This window comes from Microtus oregoni, unplaced genomic scaffold (genome assembly GCF_018167655.1).
Source record: "Microtus oregoni isolate MIOR12 unplaced genomic scaffold, Mior012 000007F_ref0000211, whole genome shotgun sequence".
NCBI lineage: Eukaryota > Metazoa > Chordata > Mammalia > Rodentia > Cricetidae > Microtus > Microtus oregoni.
This window is the reverse complement of record NW_024543066.1, coordinates 18,911,332-18,937,274: the sequence shown is the minus strand read 5'-3', so window position 1 is coordinate 18,937,274 and position 25,943 is coordinate 18,911,332. Positions and strand designations below refer to the sequence as shown.

The following is a 25,943-nucleotide window of genomic DNA, read 5'->3' as shown; positions in this document are numbered from 1 at the left end:
GAAATGGTGATCCTGCCTCCTGGAATCTCTGAAGGAGACTGCATCTGAGAGCTGCCTCAAGCCCGTTTTATATTCCTCTCTAGAGCTGCGATTAAAGGCATACATCACCCAGTTTCTATGGCAACTATTGTGGCTACTGGTATTAAAGGTATGTGTCATTATGGCTACTGAGATTAAAGGTGTGTGTTACCATAACCTGATCTGTAAGGCTGACCAGTGGGGCTGTTTTACTCTCAGATCTTCAGGCAGTCTTCATTTATTAAAATACAATTCAAATGCCACTACAATATTCAACACCTGCTTTCCCATTATTTCCTTTTAGATCAGGTTCACGCCTCATCTCCTTCCCAACTCTCTCTCTCTCTTTGTTTATATCTCAAGAGTCTAATTTATGTTGCCTGTATACTTGCTGGTATGAGGCCATCCACTAGAGCTTACTTAACCTTCTGTGGACCGTATCCTTAAAGAAAACTGACTCTCCCACCCTCAGAAGCCACAGCCTGTCAGTAGTCCCTCAGCAAGGGATGAGGCCTGTGACGCCTCCCTGATTCCTGCTGCAATGTTGACTGGCTTGATCTCATGTTGGTCCTGTGCAGGTCACCACACTACTGGGAGTTCATGACCGTCGAGGTCCTGTCATGTCAGGAAGATGCTGTTTTGTATCTGTCTTCCCCAAACTCTGGTTCTTAAAATCTTATGTCCCTTCTTCTACAGTGCTCTCCAAGATCTAGTAATTTCTTATCCAATCAAATGAGCAAAAGAATTGGCCATCACAAACAGCAAACTCAGTGAGGCTTGAGCAACCCTGGCTTTCCATTTTCAACCATTCCCCATATAACGCTTGAGCCCTCCACAAGCAGGATTTCAGCAAAGCTGAAATGTGGTTGGCTACTAAGTGGTCCAAATGGGAGGACTAGCCCATCAGGAGGCTCCAGAGCTGAGCCCCACACTCTGAATCTATGAAGGAAGGATGCCATATACGCCGGATCTCTCTTTGTACCAGTTCAGCGGTTCAGGACTAACTCTCTGGCCCTTTAAATCCTTTGGGTACCAAATGGAGTGAAGGCACCAGGGGCTGGCTGGTGGAGACCAACCACCATTTCTTAACCATCCCTTCCTGCTCTCTCTCCCCTGCCCAGACATCATTCTGCTTGGCTCCTAGACCACACACATAGTCTTTCTAGTCTTGCACTGTTTAGAGTGTTTTTTTTTTTCCCTTTTTCTTCAGAGCTAAAGTGGTGTATGTGAGAGGGGAATGGGGTGGCGAAGAAACTGCCAGCATGACTGCTCCATGATGTGATTAAGGAAGGAAAGAACACCTACAAGCATGTGGAAGAGTCCAGGAGAGAGAGAGAGAGAGAGAGAGAGAGAGAGAGAGAGAGACTGACCATGGCCAACAGACTAGACATGGCCAGAACCTGGGAAGTGGTAGAATGGGAGGGAACAGTGAAGCTAGTGAGACACAAGAGACAGAGAATAAACCACAGCAAGAGAGAGCATGCGTGGGAAGAGTAGAGAATAGAGTTAGATGGAGAGCGAGTAGCTGCCGGTGGGAGATGGAGACTGTGTGGGGCCTTTGAGATATGTAACAAGCACTTGTGACCACTGAGATTTGTGAATAGTATTTGTGAGCCTGGAGGCTGGCAGAGGCTTTGCTATGCAGCCACAGGTATGTGTCACAGAAGCCACATGTCCCTTCTCCCAGAGGTTAGGGAAATGAACTCCTTTTGGCAGATAGGAACCCGTCTCACAAGTTCCTGAGGAATGCTGGCTTTTCTCTAACCCCCAAATCTTCCTACAGTCCAGGTTCGATTCATTTCTGGATATCTGGACAGCCCGAGACCTAACAGATGGGATTTAGCCGGTGGTATTTCTTAGGATCCCAGACAGGGCTGTATAGGTCTTGAGATCTACAGGAGACTCACAAGGGCAGATGCCCGGCTTTTCCACATGGGAAGAGACCCGAGGTGGGCTGGGTCTGGAGATTACTTCCCTACAACGGCGGGATCTGGAGGAAGAGCCTCCTCCAGAGACAGGCAGCCTGGAGAGGAGCGCTGACCTCTGAGTCAGCAAAGCCAGCTTGCCAGTGATAGGTGGCTGATCTCAAGCGTACTCCCCAAGGGGGACAAGGCCTCACAGTATTTGGGAGGGTTGTAGAGGAGACATGTACGTAGACCATCTTAAAACCACAACCGGCTCTCACTAGTGACAGCATAGTGCTGTCATTAAAGCACTTGGGTGTCTTCCGGGACGGTGTCCATCCTGTCTAGAAAATGAGGGGCTCTCGAAAGCAGCCAACTCCCTTGTCCCCAGTGTGGGCCCACCGCCATGTTTGTCTTATAAGACAGCCAGAAGAGATTTCATGGAAAATGTTACCACCAGCCTTTTCTGCTTCAACACAACCAGAGGTCAGGGGTCTGCTCTCGCTCCGGCCTGTGCGCTGTTGGGTGACGTCATCTGCAGAGCATAGGGCCTGAAGAACCTTGCAACTGCCTCATTCACACGCTCGTCTTTCTGGTCTTGATGATTCAGGCTGCTCTCATGCCTGTGTTCCTGTGAGGTCTCATTTTATATCCAAAGGACCAAGGTATACCCCAAGTGAAATATGTGTTTCGATACAGACCCTGTTCTTGGCGTGTGTAGCTGGTCTTCCTGGAAGGGTTTTAGGCTTGTGGGTGATAGAGACTGGATGGAATCTCCTTTTGTTTCTATGTAATGTTTGGTGTAGCGTCAACCCTCTGTGTGAAGGGAGTTTAGCACTGTGTTTTTCTGAGAAAAGTCCTGTTAGGAATATGAAGCTATGGATTCTCAGTTATTATCATCTCCATAAATTGTTAAACACTGAATATACTTATTACAGACACGGAAGCTATGGGGGTTACCTATGAATTTTCTGCTTCCATCCTTTAAGTCACTGATAATGTAGGTATCCTTACCTATTACCGACAAGGACACTGTGACTCACACGATAACTCATGTGTCTGAAGTCCTAGAGGTGAGGCTCACCCGGCTGAGCTAGAAACAACTGGCCCCTCCCTTGTTCTCTACCTCTCTTACTAATAAATAGCTCCGTACATGATCTCATCTTTGCCGTACTCCCTACCCTTCCACTGTGACGGTAAGAAGAAAGGTGACCTTATATGGGAAACAGTGTCAGGCACGTGCTAAACCTGACGATCGAGAGGAGAAAGGACCAAATCCAAAACTGTTCTATTAAACCAAGCTGTACATTGGGGTGCCCCCAGGACTTGCCAGCTGGAATCTCATCTGATTTGAGAGAGCAGCCCCTGCCAGCCTCTTGAAATCCCTTTCATAGGAGAGATGCGGTCTTCACAAGGACGAGAGAGTTGGCTATCATACACGGTTGAAAGGAAGAAACAAAGGCCAGGATATATACGCCATGTGAACGGGGTTGCAAGCAGCGCACCTCAGATATCAGGTCTAAGAAACAGTGAACTTTATGCTTCACTATGAATAGAAACTTTAACTTGCAAGGATTTAACACAGGACAGACAGGAACTTCTTTCATTTTTGATTATTGAATTAATTAATTTATTAATTTAGGTTTTTCAAGACAGGGTTTCTCTGTGTAATCCTGGCTGTCCTGGGACTCATTTTGTAGACCAGGCTAGCCTCGAACTCATGGAGATCTGCCTGCCTCTGCCTCCTGAGTACTGGGCTTAAAGGTGTTTGCCATTGCCCGGCAGACAGGGATTTTTTAATTACAAATAGAAACCTTCATTTTCAAGGACAAATTAACAGAGGACAAACCGTACCTTACTCTTAACTGTCTTAACTGCAAACAGAGCCTTAACCCGCAAGGTAGATTGCTTCTGTTTTGGCCTCACACATGCCTGCCACTTTGATTGCATTTACTTACGTATTTATGCAAAGTAACACAGCTTCACAGAGTTAAACAAATGTAACATAAAAGAATGCGGCACATCTTTGCATCATTAAACAAATGTCCCACAGCATAAACAAGTGTAACACATCTTCAATATTCCCCAGCAGATGGCAGTTGATTAGCAGGTGACTTCACTGCCCTTCCCATCGCCTTGGAAAGTCAGCCCCTCCACTTGCTGTCTCTTCCCACACTGCTTTTCCCATGTGAACCCATGCTGCTTAGACTTCTCCCCTGAGCCAGCTATAGCTGCTTGCAACCCTTGCGTCATTCAGAAAACCCTTACTGCGTATTTGCTTACAAGACTTTAACTTGTTAAAAATATCTTTTAAAACAGAGTGTACGTGTGGACACAGGAGTCAGGTATCTACAGGGGTGCCCCTGGAGGTCACCTACAAACTCGGGCTGTGGGACTTGCTTGTGGAGGAGTTCACATAGCTTCAAGGTAAGCATGATGATGGCCTAACTGAGAACGAGTTTCTCGGCCTGAGAACGAGTTTCTCGGCAACTTGAATATCTCCGATTGGGGAGTTGGGTATCTGGGAGTGCCCAGGGCCAGATTTAGTTGGATGTATCAGAATTCAGAAATGTAAGGTTTTTCTGCATCCAAACACTGTGGAACAAGTGCTGCACATGTAGCTGCATTTTGGAGGCTGCCCTGGGCTCACAAAGACTGCGCAGGAAGAGCCTACGCTGACTCACGTTTCCAGTCGACTAGAAGGTATGACGTCTTAGAGCGCTTGTGCGCAACACGCTGCTAGGAAGGGCAAGGATTTTAAGGATCTATTTTGGACTTGGAGAACCTAAAGCATCATGATTACAGCACAAAACCCTCTGAAGACATAAAGGAACCAATCTCTACAAGCTGGAAATCCTTCCATGAGAAGGAACAGCATGCCTGGATGACGTGAGGGGGGACATGGAAAGACCCTGTCTTTGTGCCTAACTTCTGGGATATATGAGGGCCTACTGGATGGTTAAGTGAATTATCACTTGAGGACAGTTTTTGTAAGGAATGACTTGCCATCCTTTCTAGGAAGTATGGAACATTAGGTACTTGGCTCATCTGAGAGAGTGGAGCAATGCAGGCTGGGTGGCCAAGGAATCGTGTTGTTGAGGTTTTGAGGGTGCATTGTTCCAGGCGCTGGCTAGGTAATGAGTACTTCAAGCATGTCAAAACATACCCCTGGTCGCTTAGAAGTCTGTTTTAGCGCTTTTTGAAATGCAGGCATGATTTTTGCAGCCTAGGTTGGAGTTAGGAGCTTGGGTTTCCTGGGGATTAGCTTTTGGTCTTTGCATGTAAAAAATTGAATATAAAGAATAAGCAATGGCCAGTGCATTTATATAAAACAGAACTCTGATCTGGGTATGTCTGCAGCAGCCAATCCAGGATGTACCCATTGTTTGCACAGGACGTACCCATTGATAGCTCAGCTCAGGCAGAGTAGAGCTTGAACAGGGTGATAAGAACAGGGAAGCCAAAAGATGCCTCAAACAACTGCCCCATCAGGGAGACTAGATGACAACTGACAGCTGCCCCAGCTTTCAGTTTACAATCAGTGGAAGAAAGCACCACCCTGAACCAATCATCTGAACTGTTCACATCCAGTTTGCCACACGCAGCCCCCCACGGCAGCAGCTTGTGTCCCTCAGATGCTTCCCTGCCCCCTAGGAGGAGGCTCAATGCCACCTGCCTTTTTAATCTGCCAAATCTCAAGTGACTGATCTGTCAGAGCAAGACTTTGCTGGTTCCCTCTTATTTGGGTAGTCCTTATTTCCACAGAATTAAGATCCCAATCAAAGAGGAAATGGGCCAACCTGGGGCATGCCTGGCTCTTTGCTCCATCAAGTCCCTAAACAACCAAAGCAAGCGGGGAAAGGGGTGTCACAGCACGAAATGTCAGAACTATGGACAGGCATGTCTAAGCTTTCCGTAATTGTTGAATTCCAAGAAACTGAGATTCACTGAGTTCGTGGTATTGGCAATCACTGTTTCTTTTACTCTCATCTAAGTGATATTAACTCTCAGATCTCAAATTGTGTGTGTGTGTGTGGTGTTCCCAAGTGACCAAGAATGGGTTAAAGAGTTGCAGAATTCACAGACCTTGCCAGAGAAGCAAAGAGCAGATACAGATGCAGCCGTGGCATGTGCCTGCTTTGGCAAGGATTGGTAGCTGCTACCGTCCCAGTGTTAGGTGTCCCTCTGTTTATGTGACAATTGGAGGGAGAAGTATCACTTGTTGGTCAGGTGCTTTTAAAAGTTCAGGGGCTGGGAATTTTTTGAAAAATGGTTTTGGTAGACGTGTGTGTTGTAGGTGGAGTGTTTTGTCGGGACCACAATCAACTCTGTTCCCCCAGCCGCTTCCCAAATAACCACTCAGAGAGTAATTATTAATTATAAATTCTCGGTTGATAGCTCAGGCTTATTACTCACTAGCTCTTACAACTTGACCCATTTCTATTCATTTATGTGCTGCCTCAAGGCTCGTGGGTTTTACCTGCTTCCTTTTTGTCTACCTGGTGACTGACTCCTCTGACTCTGCTCTTTTTCTTCCCAGCATTCTCTCTGTCCTGAAAATCCTGCTTGATTATTCCACAGCAGCGTGTCCATACTTTCCCAGCTTAACTTGATAAATTAACTTGGTGGTCATGTTTTATTTGCATAACAACATTCAAGCCTGTTTTGCCATGCAGATGGCAGTATGCACTTGGTTGCACAGGCAAGATGCAGTCTTCTCCTTTTCCGGAGCATTCACACTCACAATGGAACAGGCTGCCTACAACATGGAGCCATGCAAGGTAAGGCACAGCCTGATAGCTGCTCTTCTCCATAACATAGTGTCTTAGGGCAGTATACAGTCTGATCTCAAGGAGCAGGGTGTGGAGGAGAAATGGGGTTTAGGTTGAGATCTCAGCAGCTCTTCCAAGGAGTTCTAGGGAGAAGACCCTAAGGCCAGATGATGAGCCAAGGGGTTCTGGGACTTGAGGGCTGTGTTGTTTTAAACCTAGGTATTATTTCATTATGACTATATGCCTTGAAAAAACATGGCAAGAATAGTAGACAAAATCCATATATAATTCAATGAGATTCTCTGAATATCAATATTTTATTGTATCGACACTATCTTTTTCTATCCCTTCTCTCTGTATATGAATTAGTATTTTTTTGAATTAATGAAAGTTGTGACTAGGCACATTCTCTGTTTCTTAACACATCAGAATGCATTTCCTGAAGAAAAGAAATTTTCTCCTAGCCAGAGAACCGTGTGTGTGTGTGTGTGTGTGTGTGTGTGTGTGTGTGTGTATGTATGTATGTATGCATTCCCATTTGTCCCAATAATTCCCTTATAGCAAAAGCATCCTTCCTTGCATTTCATGGTCATATTTCATTGGCCCCTGTAACCTGGACTGTTTCACCACTTTTCTTTATATTTCATGGTATTTGCCACTTATAAAAGATGGTAGCCTGGGGAGTCTTTGGAAGGCTCCTCCATGTTTGTCTAGTGTTTACTCAGGGTTACCTTCAGGTTTATATCATTGGCAGGAACCACAGGATCAAGCTACACTCAACTTATCATTTTTCTTATTGCTATGATCAAATATCTAATAAAACAACAAGGATGAGCAAGATTTTATTTTTGCTCATGGTTTCAGAGGTTTCGGTTCATTGTGTGAGAGCTTGCTCATTCAAAGTCAAAGCTGAGGCAGAATGCCATAGCAGTGGTGGAATGTGACAGAGGCTTCACACATCATAGGGTGCAAAAAGAAAAAAGGGAAGAAGAGGGAGAGGAAAAAGGATGGAAGAGGGGGCGGAAGGGGGAGGGAGAGAGAGAGAACAGGGATAATAAGAAGAGGTCAGAAATAGAACATTCCCAAGCACCTTCTGTCAGTCAGATTCCACCTCTTAAATTGTTCAGAACCTCCCCCAGATGGTACTACTATCTGGAGATCAGCTCCCTGGCACACGAACTTTTCTCAGGGAACAAAATATATGCAAACTGCGCAGTGACATTAAAGTCATGTCAACATCTGCATCAGATGCCACAGGTGATAGGTACTGGCATTGAGCCATACCTCAGGACTATGGGAGTATCAGGAAAGAGGTCTCAAGAAAGGGGTCATCAAGCCTCTTAGTAAGAAAGTCACACCTACAGGACGTTTCCTGCTTATATCTTAGTCACCAACTGACTGAACACCAAAGTGGGTGTTCGTTGGTGAAAGGGTGACTTACTCAGGCCATGGTCTGAATTGGAAATGGGCTCTCACTGCTGACAGCAAAGGCCGTTGAGATGAGTGGGTTGGGCTGAACCATTTTAGGGAGTGCTGTATGATCTTGTTTTCAGGACAAAAAAAACCCTGGAGGCATGATGATCTTTATTCTCTATTCAGCCCTGGTCATTTTCTCCAGGAAAGCAAATGGGTATTTACTTTCTGTCAAATCTTCAGGGTACTAGGAGTCTCGAAAGGAGGAGTTCACAGACACCCCTTTCATTTCTGGAGACTTCAACAGTGGGATCTTGGGTTTTGACTTCATCACTTCCTTATTCCACAGTTCTCTGCTCTGCATTTCTGAGACAAAAGCCAGTGCTCCCCCGTGATGTGGTTTGGGACTGCATGCTCCTGAGAATGGTTCACTAGAGGCACTTTGGTGAAAGAAGGCAGGAAGGGTTTGTCCTGGTGGTCAGGTCATGCGAGACAAGCCTGAAAGTAATTGAAAGCTGGGATGAGGGGTACTGGTTATCTGCAGAATGTGGGCTCCAGGGAAGGTCTGGGCCTGTGGCCAGTGGTCAGCACAGCCAGGGCCAGCAGGCCGATGCTTAGAGTGGCCACCCTGAGGGTGGGCCTGTGTCCCGTGTCCTCGGAGCAACATCTGGATTTGACTGCCGAGGAGACCACATTGGGAATCCACTCCACGGAACCCCAATTTTTGATCAGATTCTGAACATGTTGCCTGGTGAAAAGTTGGTACATTCAGGGGCCTCTTGTGGCCAAGAGGGTCCTGGGGAGATAAGAACCCTGTTATCTCAGAATGGACTGTGCTGATCCCTGACTGTATAGGACAAAGAGATTCAGTCCTGTTGGTGTGTGTAGTGCTGGTGATCTGGAGTTTTGTAGCTGTCACCAGGACGGTGAGGAGCTCCAGTGCTCTGACCTCTCAGCTTTGTCCATGCATCCTGAGTAACCGGTTAGCTATTACTTCATGGTGAATCTCCATGACCCACAGAAATGGACAGAGTGAGGAGAAGGATTCCCCCACATGCGCCCACAGCTTTGGAAGCTGAGGGAGGGTAAGGAATCAGGATCAATTGTGTGAGCAGGAGGGGAGAAAGACACTGCATAGGTATTGTTAGGCTGAGAGGGGTTCAGATATAGGAGAGGGAGCAGGGTGGGGTCCCAAGATGCCCTGGGGTGCGAGTCTTTTCCTTTACTTATGGAACCATGTGGCCTGGCTTTACTAATTCAGGCTCCTTGTCACCTTGACAAGATGGGTGGCCATGACTCACTGCCTGGAGGCCTAGAGGCTTAGAGGCCTGGGCCACGGAGACCTGGTGCAGGTAGCATAAAACAAGTGACCAAGTGCTGCAAGAATCGGCTCCCTGTGCCTCCTTCTGTGGAAATGCAGTGCCTAGGACACATGAACATGATGGGAAAATCTTGAGCTCTATCCACAGACCAGGTATCTGTGAGAGTATCCTATCTCCTTAGGGAGCTGGCTCCCAGGGCTGACTGGGTACACTGGATATCTCTGGAGGAGGACAAGGACCCCATCTGCCCCAGTCCCTCTTCATCTCTTATTCCTTCACCCTCCACAGCTGTCACTAGCTTCTCAGTACTCGTCCTATGCCCTGACATCTGCTTTTGCTTCACCAAGGTGCTAGGCCTTGGATGCCTGTGCCAATCTGTAAAGGAGAGCAGCTAGAGCAGGTCCAGGCCTGAGCTGGGAGTGGAACAAGGCAGGAACAAGGTCATGAGCTGGCAAGGTTGACACGACCCTGAGCCAGCAGCTTCAGGATCCCTAACTTGGGCCCTATTGCTTAGAACGGTGCTTGTTCACACAAGTAAGGGCCAAGACCCAAGAGCTGAGGCAGGACTCGCTTCTTGCTAGAATTCACCTGGCATCAATGGTCTTGTGTTCTCAATCCTTGTAGTTCAGGCTGAGACCTCTGTGTTCATTAGTTTATGTTAGCTCTGTAGAAGTTGCTGACACGACCGGGAGTTTTCCTTTGTGCTCAACCTTTTCAGACGTCAGTTTTATCCTAAAACACTGTTAGAGAGAATACGATTGTCTCCACACTGCAGAAGAGCACACTGAGGTACAGAGGGTAAACCACATGCCTAATTACTATCTGTGGTAGTTTGAATGTAACTGGCCCTCATAATCTCATAATGGCACTATTAGAAGGCTTGGCTTTGTTAGAGTAAGTATGGCCTTGTTGGAGGAAGTGTGTCACTGTGGGGTGGGTTTTGAGGTTTCCTATGCTCAGGATACTGCCCAGTGTTACAGTTGACTTCCTGTTGCCTGCAAGATGTAGGACTCTTAGTTGTTCCTTCAGCACCACATCTGCCTGCACACCGCCATGCTCCGAATCATGATGATAATGGACTGGACCTCTGAAATTGTAAGTGAGCCCTCCTCAATGAAATGTTTTCCTTATGAGTTGTGGTGGTTATGGTGTCTCTATCTATAGTGCTATCTAAGACACCATAGAGCACTAAGACACTATCTATAGCATCACGTTCACCCTTACACCTTGACTCCAGAAGCCAAGCTGGTGCTTCATAATGGTTTGGGGGCCAGAGCGATGAAACGGCCCAGTAGTTAATAACACTTACTCTTCCAGACCACCCTAGTTTGCTTCCCAGTACTCATGTCAGGCAGCTTAAAATTCCTGCAACCTGAGCTCCAGTGGATTCAACACCTTCTTCTCACTGCTGATGGTACCCGCACACACGTGGTATATACTCACACAGACATACATATACATATTTAAAAATATCTAGAGACTGGAGGGGCAGAGGAGCAGTTAAGAGCCCTGCTGCTCTTTCAGAGGACCTAAATTCAGTTTCCAGAACCCATGTTGGGCAATTGGCCTATAACTTTAGCTCCAGGGGATCTGACACCCTTTTCTGCCTACCATAGGCACCTACACACACACACACACACACACACACACACACACACTAAGAAATTAATATTCAAGCGATCAATGCTAGGCAAGCTGGGTTGAATTGGTGACCTGTACCCCTGAGGATGTTGGTTACTACCTTTGTTCACAGGGCCTATGTTTTTCAGGGTGACTGGTTAATGCCTGTAGTGTAGATGCTGTTCTGACATCAGGGTGAGAAACTCACTTTCATACAGCCCCCAATAATTCAGTTTGAAGTCTGTCCCACCCTGGTGGTGCCCAGTCTTTGTGGGAGCAAGTTTGGGGGTGCCCCTCATCTACCCTCTGGGCACACAGTTTGCTCTGGCCTCATTCCACCTGGCAGGAGTAGCAGACTCATGCTGCAAGTGACGGGGTCAAACCCTTGCAGAGTGAAAAATCACTTCAAAACGTGGTAAACAAGCCCAACCTATTACTGGGGCACATGCCATTCTTCACAAAAGTGTTCTGTTACTACAAGCTAGAGTGTCGGGGTGGTTTCAGTCTTGTTGGAGAGGTTTGTCAACGTGCCTCTGTCTATCTTAATCTTTTGAGAATGTAGATGAGCAATGAATGAAACGTTATCTACCATCTATTCTGTATCTGTGGAGTTCTTGGATAACCACCACCAATACCACCATCACGAGCACCACCACCACCTCCACCACCTCCACCACCACCACCTCCTCCACCACCACCAATTCTACCACCTCCACCACTTCCTCTTCCACCACCTCCATCACCTCCACCACTTCCTCTTCCACCACCTCCACCACCACCTCCACCACCTCCACCACCACCACTTCCACCTCCACCACCACCTTCACCTCCACCTCCACCTCCACCTCCACCACCTCCACCTCCACCTCCACCACCACCTCCACCTCCACCACCACCTTCACCTCCACCCCCACCTCCACCACCTCCACCAACTCCACCTCCACCACCACTTTCACCTCCACCACCATGAGTTGTGCTCCCTGCTGCTTTATTTACAGTCATCCAAGCTCTGCACTACCAAAAGGCACATGTGTGGTTTAGCCTAACAAAGAACTGCCTGCTAGATAGTTTAGAACAATCAATTTTAATCGTCTCTGCCATCTGAGATCTTCCATCTGAGGTCAGACTGTGGGGTCAAGTCACACTCCCTCTGGTGGCTGCAGGAGGATGCTTCCGTACCTTTTCCATATCCTGGTGTTGCTGGCCATCCTTGGCATCCCTCTGTTTGCCACACCAGCCACAGTTGTCCTCTCAGTTTACCTTTAAGTCCTCTTCCTTCTCTCTGTGTTTTTCTCTGTGCTGGCTTTTCTTCTTTGTATACAGGCCCCAGTCCATGGGCTAGAGCCCACCCTGATGATCTTGTTTTGACTTCCTTTCATATAGACCATAGTTCCAAATAAAGACACAGAGATACTAAGTGTTAGGATTCAACATATCTGCCTTGGGAAAACGCATTTATTGTCTTGCCTTTGGAAAATTATTAGTGCCAGCAGGGATCCATTTCTTTATCTGTAGACTGGGTCATTAGGTCACTGTATGATTAAATGAGCTACTATATAAATGGAGTGTTTGGAGCAGTCAGGGTCTTAGTTCTGCTGCGTGAGAGCTGCCATCACCGCCATCTTATTCCACTTGTACGAATGCAGGCTCCGGGGAAGTCATGGTGTTCCCTGAAGGGTTTGAAGAGGGGTTAGGAACCCAACTCTGCCTGCACTGGGACAAAGCTCCAGGACAGGCTTCTACCCAGACCAGCATCATGGCTCATAGACAGGCTCCATGGAGCACCTCTGGAAAGTAATGTCTCTCCATCTCTGTCTGTCTCTCTCTGTCTCTCTCCATAGTTCACTGACCGTGTCTGAGGCAGCACACATCATACACAGATGTTGTAACTTCAGCAGTGTTTGGGAAGTGGCATTGTGTGGTCATCACACTGAGTGTCTGTTAGACAAAACTATCCTCTGAGCCAAACAGCCACCATCTTGGGAAGTTTAGCTCCGCCCTCTTGTAAAAGATCATCCCTGCTTGGGTTTTGACTGTTTCCCCCACCCCCACCTCACAGAGTGTAGAGAAGGGTGTGAGGACCCTCACCTGAGTGGTCAGCTGCTCCCTACCGCCAGGCGTATACAGCTTTACCCTAACTATGTAGGGGAAGACTAGGTGAGTGGGTCCTAGCTACAGAGCAGCTGAAAAAGCCCTCATTTCTGCTGGTAAAGACTTTCCAATGTGGCCTTTTGGTGGGCGTTCCCACACTGCAGGTAGTGCGGGATTTTATGCTCTGCAACGAAGCTCAATAATCTCATTGGTTCCTCCGAAAGAATGGTGGTGGAATTGTATCGGAGTTTGTCATTGGAATTGCAGGAGAAGAAGTAGATGGAGCTCACATGGATCCCTGGAAAGAAAATGTAGCTTTCCTATGAAAGCTGCCATTGTAGGATGAGGAACCTAGAGTCCTCTTCCTGGCTGGCTTCACTGTCACAGCCTGAGTCTGACAAGCCAAAGCAGGGAACCCATTCACACCAGTGTGTCCTGGGGAGCGGAAGGGTTTGAAGATGACCGATCTGAGTCAGGGCTCTGCAGAAAGCATGCGCGTGTGGGGAGCCACACTAGTATGTCGCAGTGCCCAAGTGGGGTTCACAAAAAGTTGCCATGTATACAATGTGATATAAGAAGAGGCCCTGGGAGCTCTTGGGCCTTATGGGATGGCTGCGTTGCAGAGATGTGGGCTGTTGACAGCAGCCGAGGAAAGCGAAAGTTCTGTTGCCCTATGGAGAGATCAGTCAGAGTGTAGAGGGCTCATGATTCTAAAAAAGAAAAGACTTGGAAGCTAGAAGGTAACATAGAAACTAGGGGTGTGGTGTGATGGGCAACTGAGGGTGGAGGGGTAAACGAAACCGCCAACCTAAGACTCAGTCATACAAGACTTTGGGTGATGGCTTTGAGATTTCAGATTTGAGTTCTCAAGGCTTTGGGTGATGACTTTGAGATTTGTCTTAAATGAGTTCTCCACATGGGGTCTATTTAAGTCTTAAAACACTTTCCAAATGCAAACTTTTAAACAAAGTCTGGTGCTTGCTACTCTGTTTTGGCACGGGTCTTTAATTTTTAATACACTGAGAGCTTAATACAAAACTGTGACAAGGTGTGTAGTTTGTCACCCGTTGGCAGTCCTGTCAGGTCTAGGTGGAAATGGTGATAATTGGTGGATCAGGGATGGCGGGAGACTGAGCGTGGCTCTGGGAGGCAGGAATGGAGAGCTGTAATTCATTCACACTTCGGGGGGATATCTACAAACATGTAACACCCTCTCCACATATCCGAGGGATCCTAAAGTAGAGACCTCATCTAAAGGTTTGTGTGTGTGTGTGTGTATTTGTGTGTGTGTGTGACAACTTCATTGTGAGCCGTGCCAACTCAATTCTTCAGTAATTTTTAGTTCTATTTGAAGGCAAAGAGAGCCAATGAGCTATCCATTAGACTTTCCACCATAAGACATATCCACGCTTTCTGATGCTAAAGGAATAAAGCGTTTTCCTCTCCCCTCCAGAGCAGAGCTTAAGGAGGCCACCGCAGTGAGTGGCCTGTCCGTAGTCAGTTTCTGGGGCTTCCCTCCTGGGTAGGCCCCATGGGCAGAGAGGCAAGGCCGGGGAGCACCTGTTTGCTCTCCTTGTATAAGGGTCACTTCTGTCAGATGCTAACAACACAAATCATCAGAAGGTTGGAGAGATGTGAAGGAAGGGGCCTCAGGCACATAAACCTCAACCAGACCTGACACAGACTCTTCTAGAATCGACACTTTGCACAATGGCTACCACAACCTTACACACACACACACACACACACACACACACACACACACACACACGTTTCTGCTCAACGACTTCCTGTTTAATGTAACTGAAGCCACACTTGGTATTGATCCTGTGGCCTGGCATTATTATTTCAAAATAACTTAAACAAGCCTCCCCCGTTTCTCTTTAAAAGCTGCCCTTTGACTCAACTTCCTTAAACCCCACATTATTTACTATTGTGCATTTCCCGCCTGATAAAGTTCATTGTGTTTGGAGGCTCTCCCTGTGGATGTTGGTGTTTGATTCATGCAAAGAAGACAGTGGGCTCAGATCAGGGTAGGAAACCACATGGTGTCCCTGGAGCCCCAGGGTTGGAGGAAAGACTTAGAGGAATTGATGGAAGAACATACAGGGTCTTGGGTCCTGGATTAGGCTTAGGTGCTCTTGGGATGGCCAGACGGTGTGGAACTGAGACCAGATTCTAGCAGCCCTGTTATTAAGTCCTGGCCCCCCTGGGAAGGTGAGCTGGTGTGAGAGTGGTCAGCGGCGGTCAGTGGTAAGGCTGGTCCCTCTGGAGGTCATTCCCATTCTTCCTCAGTTTGCCTGGAAACCCAAGGTGGGAAAAAGGAAAGACAGGAAATCAAAAATCTTCCCACAGTGATCACTGGCTTTTCTTGGAATTGAACTGCCAAGTAAAGTCTCCTGGAAATCTCCAAAACTCCATACTTTGTTTCCACCTTAACTTGGGCTATGAAATGAATTGTGGGATTCCAGTGAACAATTATGCTCAGCCATTTGTTGTTAAGAGACAGAGTCTCCATGCTGGGCAGACTGGCCTTGAACTCTGGGACTTGAGCGATCTTGACGCAGTCTCTGAGCGCTGGGACTCCAGGTGCATACTGATGTACTGGCCGGAATCACCTTCTCAGTCTTCTATTTAGAATTGTAAAGCACGGATCGTGAGTGCTGGAAGGAAGCTTTGCACTTAAACAGGCTGAAGAACTGAGCCGAAGGATGTCTGCCTCTGAGACTTTGGAAGCTGGGAGCATGCTATGTGGTGTGGAGAAAGGGACTTCATTACGGATTTCCAGGTGCGGGGACAGGGCTAGTTTTGGTGCTTAAGGAAGAGTGGTAAGCTGGCCAAAGGAGAAAGGGGGTAGTGTGTGCAGGGCTGTATGTAGCCAATGAGCAAGAGAGCCACAGAGGCTAGAAAAAGATCGAGGCGTGAATGCTGCCCTTGAGGTTCCAGCAGAGATCCGATATTAACTGCAATTCATTTTAGCCCGCGGAGACTCATTCAGACCTCTGACTCCCAGAATGATGTAGTAACAGGGAACAAACAAAGATCTCATTTACCCGTCTTCATCCTATCTTCTCAAAAAACAGAAGCCCGAAGCCCATGTCTTCTCCCCTTGCCCTGAATTTATGAAGTACTTATATGCAAGAATACTTTTTCTCATGTCTCTGTGAAAAAGACAGAGGTATTCTGTTGCTCAGTTGGCCAGATTAGGGCTGAGAATTCCCAATTGTATGATGTCTCACGGTGAATTTTATCCTAGGTGTTTGATGACCACATTTTCTTCCATCAAAACTGCAGGATTTGGGTCTGATAAAAACAGATGAATTGTATTTTAGAGTTAAGATTTTGCCCTCAAACTGGTAACAAATTCATGCTGTTAGCTGGCCCACTTGCTGTCTTCCTGCTCACTTCCCTCCACCCTCTGATCTGAACATCACCAAAAAGGACCTGGCCACCGGGTTTTTAGATGTGGCTGCTGGTTTCTGAGCCAGAACACACGTTGGGAAAGCTTCCTTGGGGCTAAAAGAGGAGGAGTCGCTGCTTCAGCCTTTACAATGAACATCTTGGGCAACAGGCATCTTGAAGCTCAGGAGATCTTACGATGCTCTTGTTCATTTCCCATCAGCTGGTGGGGAAGCTGAGCCAAACATCCTGCTGCTGGTGGGACCATGAATGGAAGATAGAGGGATGCAGGAGAAGCAGCCATTGTCCCTGGGTCCTGTAGCAGGTTTGGGGATTTAGTCCCTGTGACTACTAAGTTGAAACCTTAGTTGTTTTCTTATTGTCCTCCTCCCTCTTATTCTCTTCCTCTTTCTCTTCTTCCTTTTGTTAGAGTCTTACCATTTAACCCTAGATAGACTGGGACTTTATGTAGAACCAGGCTGGTCTTGAACTCACGGAGATCTACCTGCCTCTGCCTCCCGAATTGCTGGGTTTGCTAACACACATTCCCAAACTAGGCCTTGAACATTAGTACTTGAAAGGACTATTAGACTCTGATTGCCTTAATTAAGTTTCTAATGCTATGATAAATACCATGACCAAGGGCAACTTGGGGAGGAAAGGGCTTATTTCAAATTACAATTTACAGTCCTTCGTAAAGGGAACTCTTCTTCTTCTTTTTTTTTTTTTTTTTTGGTTTTTCAAGACAGGGTTTCTCTGTGGTTTTGGAGCCTGTCTTGGAACTAGCTCTGTAGACCAGGCTGGTCTCGAACATACAGAGATCCGCCTGCCTCTGCCTCCCGAGTGCTGGGATTAAAGGCGTGTGCCACCACTGCCCGGCTGTAAAGGGAACTCAAGGCAAGGACCTGGAGGCAGGAACTGGAGTAGACACCATGGAGAGATGCTGCTTACTGGCTTGGTCTTCTTAGATTGCTCTGCCTGCATTCTTATCCTATCCAGGACCACCTTCCCAGGGATGGCAGCCTGTTTTGCCCTGCCTTCTGAGATGGGCCCTCCCATATCAATCAATTATCAAGAAAATTTCCCCACAGACTTGCCTATAACTCAGTCTAATGGAGAAATTTTCTCAATGAAAATCTCTTTTCCCAGATAGGTCTAGGTTTGTGTCCAGTCAACAAAAGCAAATCAACACAATGATCAAGCTTTTCCATAACAGAAAATGAGGTTGGGTAAATTCCTCTTTACGAATCACAAGGTCCCACAGTTCCTCTTGAGTGTAGTCAAAGGCGTCTGCCAGGATCTTGCTTCTCCTCTGAGGCTGCCTTAAGACATGTGTTGCCTTTGCTGTTGAGTGGATAGGATCCTACGTTAGGCAGGTCAGCTGCAGAGATGAGAGTGAAGGAGTCTGCCATTTGCATGGCCTTTATGCTGGGATGGAGATGGCATTTAGGAAAATCTTCCTGTTGGGGTGAATTTCTGCCTTTGAAACTTCCTTGGCATGGCTCCAAACTTAGAGCTTACTCTTCAATCTTACCATGTCAGAATTAAGAAACAAAGCAATCATCTTTTTTTCAATTGTCTTTGGGAAAAGTATGAACATATAACTTAAGACTTACCCTTTGCCCTAAAAGCTCATTTGGGGGTAGTTATAGCTTTATAAGACTATTGCCCAGTGTACATATTGGCTTTGACACAAACCTAGACATATCACGGAAAAGGCAATCAACTCAGAAAACACTTCTTTAAGACTGGCCTGTAGGCCAGACTGAGGGGGTATTTTCTTGACAAATGATTGATATGGGAGGGCCCACACCATTGTGGATTGCACTCCCCTTGGCAGGAGGTACTAGATATTCTAAGAAAGCAGGCTGAGTAAGCTGTGGGGAGCAAGCTCTTTGGCCTCTGTTTCAGTTCCTGCTTTTAGGTTCCTGCCCGGTCTTCCCTTGGTGATAGATTGTGATGATCTGAGAATTATGTGATGAAATAAACCCTCTCCTCTCCAAATTGCTTTTGGTTATGGACTTTTATCACAATAATAGAAACCATAACTAAGACACCTAGTATGATGTTATGTGTGTGATTAAATTAACTCAAACATGGCCCCACAACTGCCTGGACCTCAGGTCACTCCTTTTCAACTGAAGGATGGATTTGATTATTGCCAAGTTTCTATTTAGTTCTCCTATTATATTTCTTTTCAATACCATTTTCTCAATTTGAAATTTCAATTCCAAGAATTACCTTCCTTGCTATCCAAAGACTGTCAGTTTTAACTTGACCTTGAGACTTTAAAAAAATTGTTTAAATTTTTAAAGTTACTTCTATGTGTATATCTGTGTAAGGTTAAGTGCTTTGGAATGGAGGGTCCTTTATGGCAAGAAGAGAAAGTTGTATCGCCTGGAATTACAGGCAGTTGTGAGCCACTTTGACATGATGGGAACCAAACTTGGGACTTCTGCAAGAGCTGTATGTACTCTTAACTGCTGAGTCTTCCCTCCAGACCTGGCCTTGAGACTCTTGTTGAGGATATGGAAGTCTTAATACTTTTCTTAAATGCTTTTGTACCTACTTTTTCACCTGTGGGGAATGATGAGCGGGTATAAACAAGGTAGAAAATAACACCGGAGTTAATAGCATGGGTTGGTGGTTTGTTTCTTCCATCACTGATATTGTTTGTGATTATTACTCGCAGTGCTGGATTTTCAAGTACATTTTGTGAAGCATTATTTTTTATCCTCCAATAGGGGGCCTCCAAATGCACCTGTTTATACTGTGTGTCACTGTCCAACATCTATACAGCCGGGCAAAGGGGCTGTTGGGACTGCATAGAGCTGGAAGACCTGGTGCTTGTCTTCTGGATAGGCCAGGGCCAAGACCTCATTCTCCTACTTGGCTCCCTAACCAGCACCCAGTGGTAGACCATGATGTCTTTGGAATCTTGCTAGGCATCAGGGGATAGATTGGAGCTGGGGCTCTGAGCCACAGTTGTACTCATCCTGCCCTGCTCACTGTGTGGAGCTGACTTGTGAATGAGAGAGAGAGCAAGCAATGGTATCATTTGGACTTTTTGGGGGAGTTAATGAGATGTTTCTTTAAGAACAGAAACTACTATTAGAGCAATTCCACAAACTGGAAAAAGAATTAGAAAATCAACTCTTTTTTAAAATTGTTTTTATTGAGCTATATATTTTTCTTTGCTCCCCTCCCTGCTTCTCCCCTCCCCTTCTACTCTCTTCCATGAGCCCAATGCTCCCAATTTACTCAGGATATCTTGTCTTTTTCTACTTCCCATGTAGATCAGATCCATATATGTCTCTCTTAGGGTCCTCATTGTTGTCTAGGTTCTCTGGGATTGTGAATTGTAAGTTGGTTTTCCTTGCTTTATGTCGAAAAACTACTTATGAGTGAGTACATATTATATTTGTCTTTCTGGGTCTGGGTTACCTAACTCAATATGATGTTTTCTAGATCCATCCATTTGCTGCAAATTTCAAGATGTCATTATTTTTTTCTGCTGTGTAGTACTCCATTGTGTAAATGTACCACATTTTCCTTATCCATTCTTCGGTTGAGGGGCATTTAGGTTGTTTCTAGGTTCTGGCTATGGCAAACAAAGCTGCTATGAACATAGTTGAGCATGTGTCCTTGTTGTACAATTGAGCATCCTTTGGGTATATACCCAAAGTGGTTTTTCTGGGTCTTGAAGTAGGTTGTTTCCTACTCTGAGAAATCACCATACTGTTATCCAAAGTAGTTCTACCAGTTTGCACTCCCACCATCAATGCAGGAGTGTTCCCTGTACCCCATATTCTCTCCAGCATAAGTTGTCATCAGCATTTTTGAAAATCAACTCTTTACATCACCTCTCTTTGAAAAAAAAAAACAAGGTTAAGAAACAAACAACTAAAAACCAAAAACCTAAATTGAATCCCCTAAAACAATCCCATAAGCTTAACCCTCTTTAGCTCTCAGAGAGTTTCTCGTGGGTAGGAGTGGGGACCTTCTCTCCCACTCATTAGACACCTCCTTGTCTCTTTAATGGGACTATGTTTGGGTTTCAACCAGCATCCAGCTAATGTGGTGAAATCCCATGCATGGAACTGTTTAAATGTTGGATATACAACCAGAATCACTTTAAGATGTATTCTTGGTCGGAAGTACGTCATTTTAGCCAGTCACATACACACACACACACACACACACACACACACACACACACACACACTAGGGAAACTCAGAGTTTCCTTAGGCCACTTCCCCATCTGGCAGTCATTCACGCACAAAAAAACGCCATGAGCCTAAACCAGCTACTCCCCTGTGAGGAGGGAAAAGGTGTGTCCAACGCCACCCATTTAGAGCGAGTGACACAGCCCAGTTAGGAAGTCCCAACAGACAGGAGTATATAAATCCCTGTGGTGACTCTGGAGACATCACTGAAGGTGAAAGTCTGACCTGGCAGCCTTCCCCAGGCAAGAAGCAGCAAGCTTCAAGAATGCAGAGCTCCAGGTAAGAAGGTTAGAGAGAGCCTGGGAGAGACCAGAAAGCAGAATGGCAGGCTCCGTTTTTTTACTGGGACCTCAGACAACTCTCTATGCTCCTCCTGTCTTCATCTAGGTGACCTTTCTCCCCAGTGAGTGTCTATACAAGTGTGCAGGTCACTTTAAACATTTCTTTGCCTTTTCCCACTTTGATTTTTCTGTTAAAAAGTGTGTGTGTGAATTGGGTCAGAGGGCTTTTAAGACAGTCCACAATTCCAGGCAGCTGACAAACATCCAGAATCCTAAAATCCCCCCTGGAGGGACTGAATAGGTTGGGCTCTCACCTTAGGAGGCTGGGCATGTGGGGCAGAGTGCAGAGCGCCTCTTTGGAAGGCTCCTGAGACTTTCCTAATGTGGAGTGCTTGTTTGTTTTAAATGGACCTGAAGCATCTCAGAAGCCATAGCTTCTTGCAGAGTGAGCAGCCCTCTAGGATAGGCCTAGAGGGCTGCTCACTCTGCTCACTTCATAGGTGTTAGAGAAACTCTTTGTTTTTTTTTTTTTCCTTGCTATTTAGAGTCCCCTCTCTTGACTCCCTTTTGGAATCTTTTCCCCTCCCCCTTAAATACCCACCTCACCAGTCTCTGACCTGAGCCTCCTTATGCAGGGTGGTCTTGGCTAGAACTTCTCCCTGGGTAAATAGAGGCAGAGCAACTGGACTGTCCTCCTCAGGCCCGCCCAGGATTCTGCTTGCAATGAGATGTTGCTGTCTTCCCTCTGGGCTTCTTACCATCAGCCTCACCCTCTTCTCCCTCTGCCTTTCCAGGAGGCTTTTTTTTCTGGGATCAGTGTCTTGTTCCTACAGGCGTAAGTGCGGAAGAATGCCTTCCCCTGAGGCTCCTCTGAACCTCATCTGTCTCAATGCATTGCTTCGTAGGCTTTCCCAGGAGCTGCAAGTTTGGAAGTGTAGCTGGGATGGACCCTCCCCCATGGGCTGTCGGTGGGCCTGGGCTTCACCCGATATCTTCACTCGCATCTCATTTTCCAAAATTGTTTGATCCCTAGAGTGGAGCAATCCTGTGATCACATCCCTCCTCCCATACTCCAGGATAGCAGAGCCAGCTCCTAATGCTAGCAATGCTAGTACCTTCCGCAAGTGGTACTGATGCAGGCACCTTGCCGTGGATGCTTCACCATGGCAGTGCCCATGTTCGTCAGGTCCTCGGAATTTGCTGCTATCAGATCTGCCTACCACACAGATTGTTTGGCCCACACGGATTTCCAGATTCAGTGGGTGTGAATGGGTACCCAGGGACTTGCGTCACAGACTGGCACTGCTTGCATGGAAAACCCATTTTGAGGACTGTTTTCTCAGGCGATAAGACAAGGTTCATGCCCATCAGTAAGCCTAGGAGGGAATTGTTTGGGGACAAGGACCTTGTGAGATCCCTGTTTTTCCTGGGAGTCTTGTAGACACACAGGTGATTTTTGTTCCCGCGAGCTGATGTAGGGCCTGAGCATCTGCATTCCTTACAAGCGCCGCTCATGTTGTTGGGCTACACTCTGAGCAACTAAGCTGTAAGGAGTTTGGAAGAGACCTTACTTGAGGGTGAGGAAGGAGAAAATGTAAAGCATTGGGTGGGTCTCGAATGTTCGAGAGGCAGTACTCATCGGGATATTTTACATGTGTGCAATAGGCAGAACCGTAGAATGTGATCCACCGATTCATGCCCCGTATAAGCCCCTCTCTTTGAGAGAGGCTGGGATGTACGAACAGATGGATCTCACAGTCACGGCCTGTGTCACCTTATATAGTACAGCTGTAGGACTTTTGTGGGTGCAGTTCAGGCTCTTAACCAGCTGAGCAAAAGGAAGAGCAGATTGGTAGCTCCCATGCCAGAGCCTCACTCTTCCTAAGTGGGTCTGGAGGTCAGCGTCAGAGAGAGCTAAAGCTGCATCAGTGACCTGTTGGCCTTAAAGAGGTGCACAAGCTAGAGCCTGGGTGGTCACTAGGAGCCAGCCTTCAGCCACTAGAAAGCAGGGACTTCAATATCCTAATTATAACCATCACAGAAACTTGGAAGAGGACTACAGGCTCATAAAAGGAACACAGCCCAGCTGACCCTTGGCTCTAATCAGGAAAGACTTTGAGCAAAGAAACCATCTAAACTGAGCTCAGACATTAGACCTACAGCTGGTGGGGCTAAATGCCCAGTGTATGGTCCTTGGTTTCGCAGAAATAGGAAACAAAACTATGTCCCGGTCTTTCTCTTTGACGTCTGTATGCCCTAATCCAAGTTGCAGCGCAGGGGTACCTACATCGCCCCATAGTCTAACACAGCGTCGGTCAGTTTTTGCTTCTGCCATCTCGTCTTCCATCAACTGTGCCAGACCCTGATGACTTCCCACAGCTTCCCCAGGCCTCCCCGGCCGTTTTCAAATCAGTATTTACAGAGAACATCTGCTGGATTATATATTGTTTTGACATCCATTCTCTCTCCAACTCTCTCTGTGTGTGCGTGCGTGCATGCGTGTTTGTAATACCCCCCCCAGGCTTGCTACAGGATATTCAGGACGTGAAACTGCTTTTCTGTCCTACGGAAGTGGTTTTCAATGTATAGTCCCTGGACAAGAGGCTTCAGCATCATCTGGGAACTTCCTAGAAATGCAAATTCTTGTGTCTCCACTCATACTTCCTGAAAGAGATGAGGCAGGGACAAACGTGGGGATCAGCAGCTGGACTTTGGTAATCACCTGTCAGGGTGTCCAGCTGTGTTCTGCTGGCATCATTCACCAGAGCTCCTTGTTTCCCATGGCCAGAGAACAGAGGGCTGGCGTAGAGAACACCAGCTGTGAAGTGGGTAGGCCTGGAAGTCCAAGCGTTCCTATCAGTGCTGTGCCAGGACTAACTTCAAGGCTGCAGAGGAGAGAAATGCCAGAGTAAGAAAGGGCCAGCCACTAATGAACCTGGGTATACTAATATCTACTATGTCCTGTTGCTCAGGTATGTTAGCTGGGGGTTGCTAGGAGGGAAATCCTGGAATGGATTTCAGACTCCAAACTTCTCAGGGATGTTCTCAGCAGCAGGAACAGGCTGGCGGTGGTGTTCTCCAGGAGAGAGATGCCAGAGGGTTCAGCGTGGCAAGGGAACACAGCCCTTTGGGGAGAACCAAGAGTTTTCGAGCCCATGGAAAATGCAGCGGGTCTGGGATGACTTCCGGTCAATTAAAACATTTTCTTACAGCAAGGGGTTTCCCACGTGGTGTAGATAGAAAGTTCTTGAATTCTGTGTGTGCATGTACGTGGGTGGACGGGGATGCGTGCATATGTGCTCACTGTTGATCTTTAGTTTTTTTCTCAAGGACATTCATCATGCACGGCTCCTCAGGATAGCTTCTTTCCTTGGTGACCCTCAGAGCAGAAGGCATCTTAGCTGTTGTCCTTGGTTACCCTTAGACTGTTGTCCAGTCTAGGTTGGGTGCAGTTGCTGGAGAATGGGAAATGATCTTTCAAAGCATAAAAGGAAAAGTCCTATCTGTCCCAGAATCTTGACAGTTCTAGGAGAAAATGTTTCTACAATGTATAGCTATATTACAGAAAAACCATATGCTCACTGAAAATCATTGCCCCTCCGTGTAGCTGCTGTTGCGAAAAGAGTCTCCTTTGGTTCCTGAGTCCTTTTTCCACGGGGGAGGGAGATTCAGCCTGCTCTTGTGTATCTCCATCTCAGATGCCTCACCTTCATTCCTATTGGGCTCATCAGATTCCTTTGGGTAGGTGCTCATTGCAGTTTCTCATCTGGTTCCTTATAGCCATCTTCTAAGATGCATTCCCCAAGAATGGTAGGAGGAAGTGTGCTTGATGTATACCTGCTGACCTAGGGTCACTCAATGGCTTCCTCAGATCTGTGTTTGTGTCTGCTGGGACCCATGGCTGGAAAAACCCATAGTCTAATGTCCCAGGTATGTGACAGCCAATGTCCTCTGTACTCCTCACTGACTTTACCAGCCCTCTGCATTTGGCCACCACTTTGTTTATTTTCCTCTGGTTCAGAATGTCCAGGTGATAACCAAAATAATTAGCAGCTGGTGGGGGACATACCCCTAACAATCCGAATGGATACTGCCACATCGATTGCTCAACTATGGTGATGTCTGGGAGCATCAGGAGAGCTGGAGCATCAGAGCAGAGACAAAGTGGCTATGCCCTGATTCCTTCTCGGACCACTCTGCTGCTTCCCAATGACAGCTTCATCTAGATCAATCCCTTTCGCCGTGGCAGCCCCAGCCCAGCCCAACCCTTAGCTTACCTTCCATTCTTCACTGCACGTACAGTCTGAACCCTCTCCATTGACCCGGGAGTGAGACTACCAGTAAGTCATCTTATAGCAACCTAGCATCCCTTCTGTGATGTATCCCATCGCCATTGCTTTTTCTCTCTGCTGTTCCCACCCTACTAAGAGTAGCTAGCCAGACCAAGGTGGGACTCCTATACAGATCCGTTTGTAGTGAGCAAGAGTTCTTCTATTTTAAGTTTATTGAAAAAAAAAATCAAAATTCTTTTCTGATTGGCTTTCAGGTTTCAAACACATTATAGGCCTATCCATCTCGTTCATCTGGTACCTCTCTTTTCCATTTTCCTTGGACCCCAAAGGATCATTCTCTTCTGCTTGTCTTCCTGCTGAGAAGGAGTGTCCCCCATGTCTTATCTACATCCTCCCCTCCTTTCCAATCAGTGTGTTGTGCTTCCACTCCTGGGGCCATCTTGTAGAACCATCAGGAATAGCTTGGACACATTTCCTTCACTAAAAACATACCCTCGAACCAGAGTTGAATCTTTCTGTGCCATCTAAGGCCATGACTGAAAACCTTAGCTGTTCTGTGCTCTCACATCCCAAGGCCCTTGTTGGGACCCAATAACAAGGAGGG

At 46.8% G+C, this 25,943-nt stretch overlaps 1 protein-coding gene across 2 annotated transcripts in view; it reads left to right on the top strand.

Moving 5' to 3' along the window:
- Nucleotides 1-20,984: 20,984 nt before the first annotated feature.
- Il1r2 (interleukin 1 receptor type 2) overlaps nucleotides 20,985-25,943 on the top strand; it is a 35,929-nt gene continuing 30,970 nt past the window's right edge. Inside the window, exon 1 of one of the 2 annotated variants that reach the window (XM_041656385.1) lies at nucleotides 20,985-21,045. In XM_041656385.1, the coding sequence (XP_041512319.1) occupies nucleotides 21,032-21,045 (14 nt within the window). In that variant the 5' untranslated portion in view covers nucleotides 20,985-21,031. Of the gene's footprint in view, nucleotides 21,054-25,943 lie in introns of both variants that reach the window. The other variant, XM_041656387.1, reaches the window with a different exon arrangement.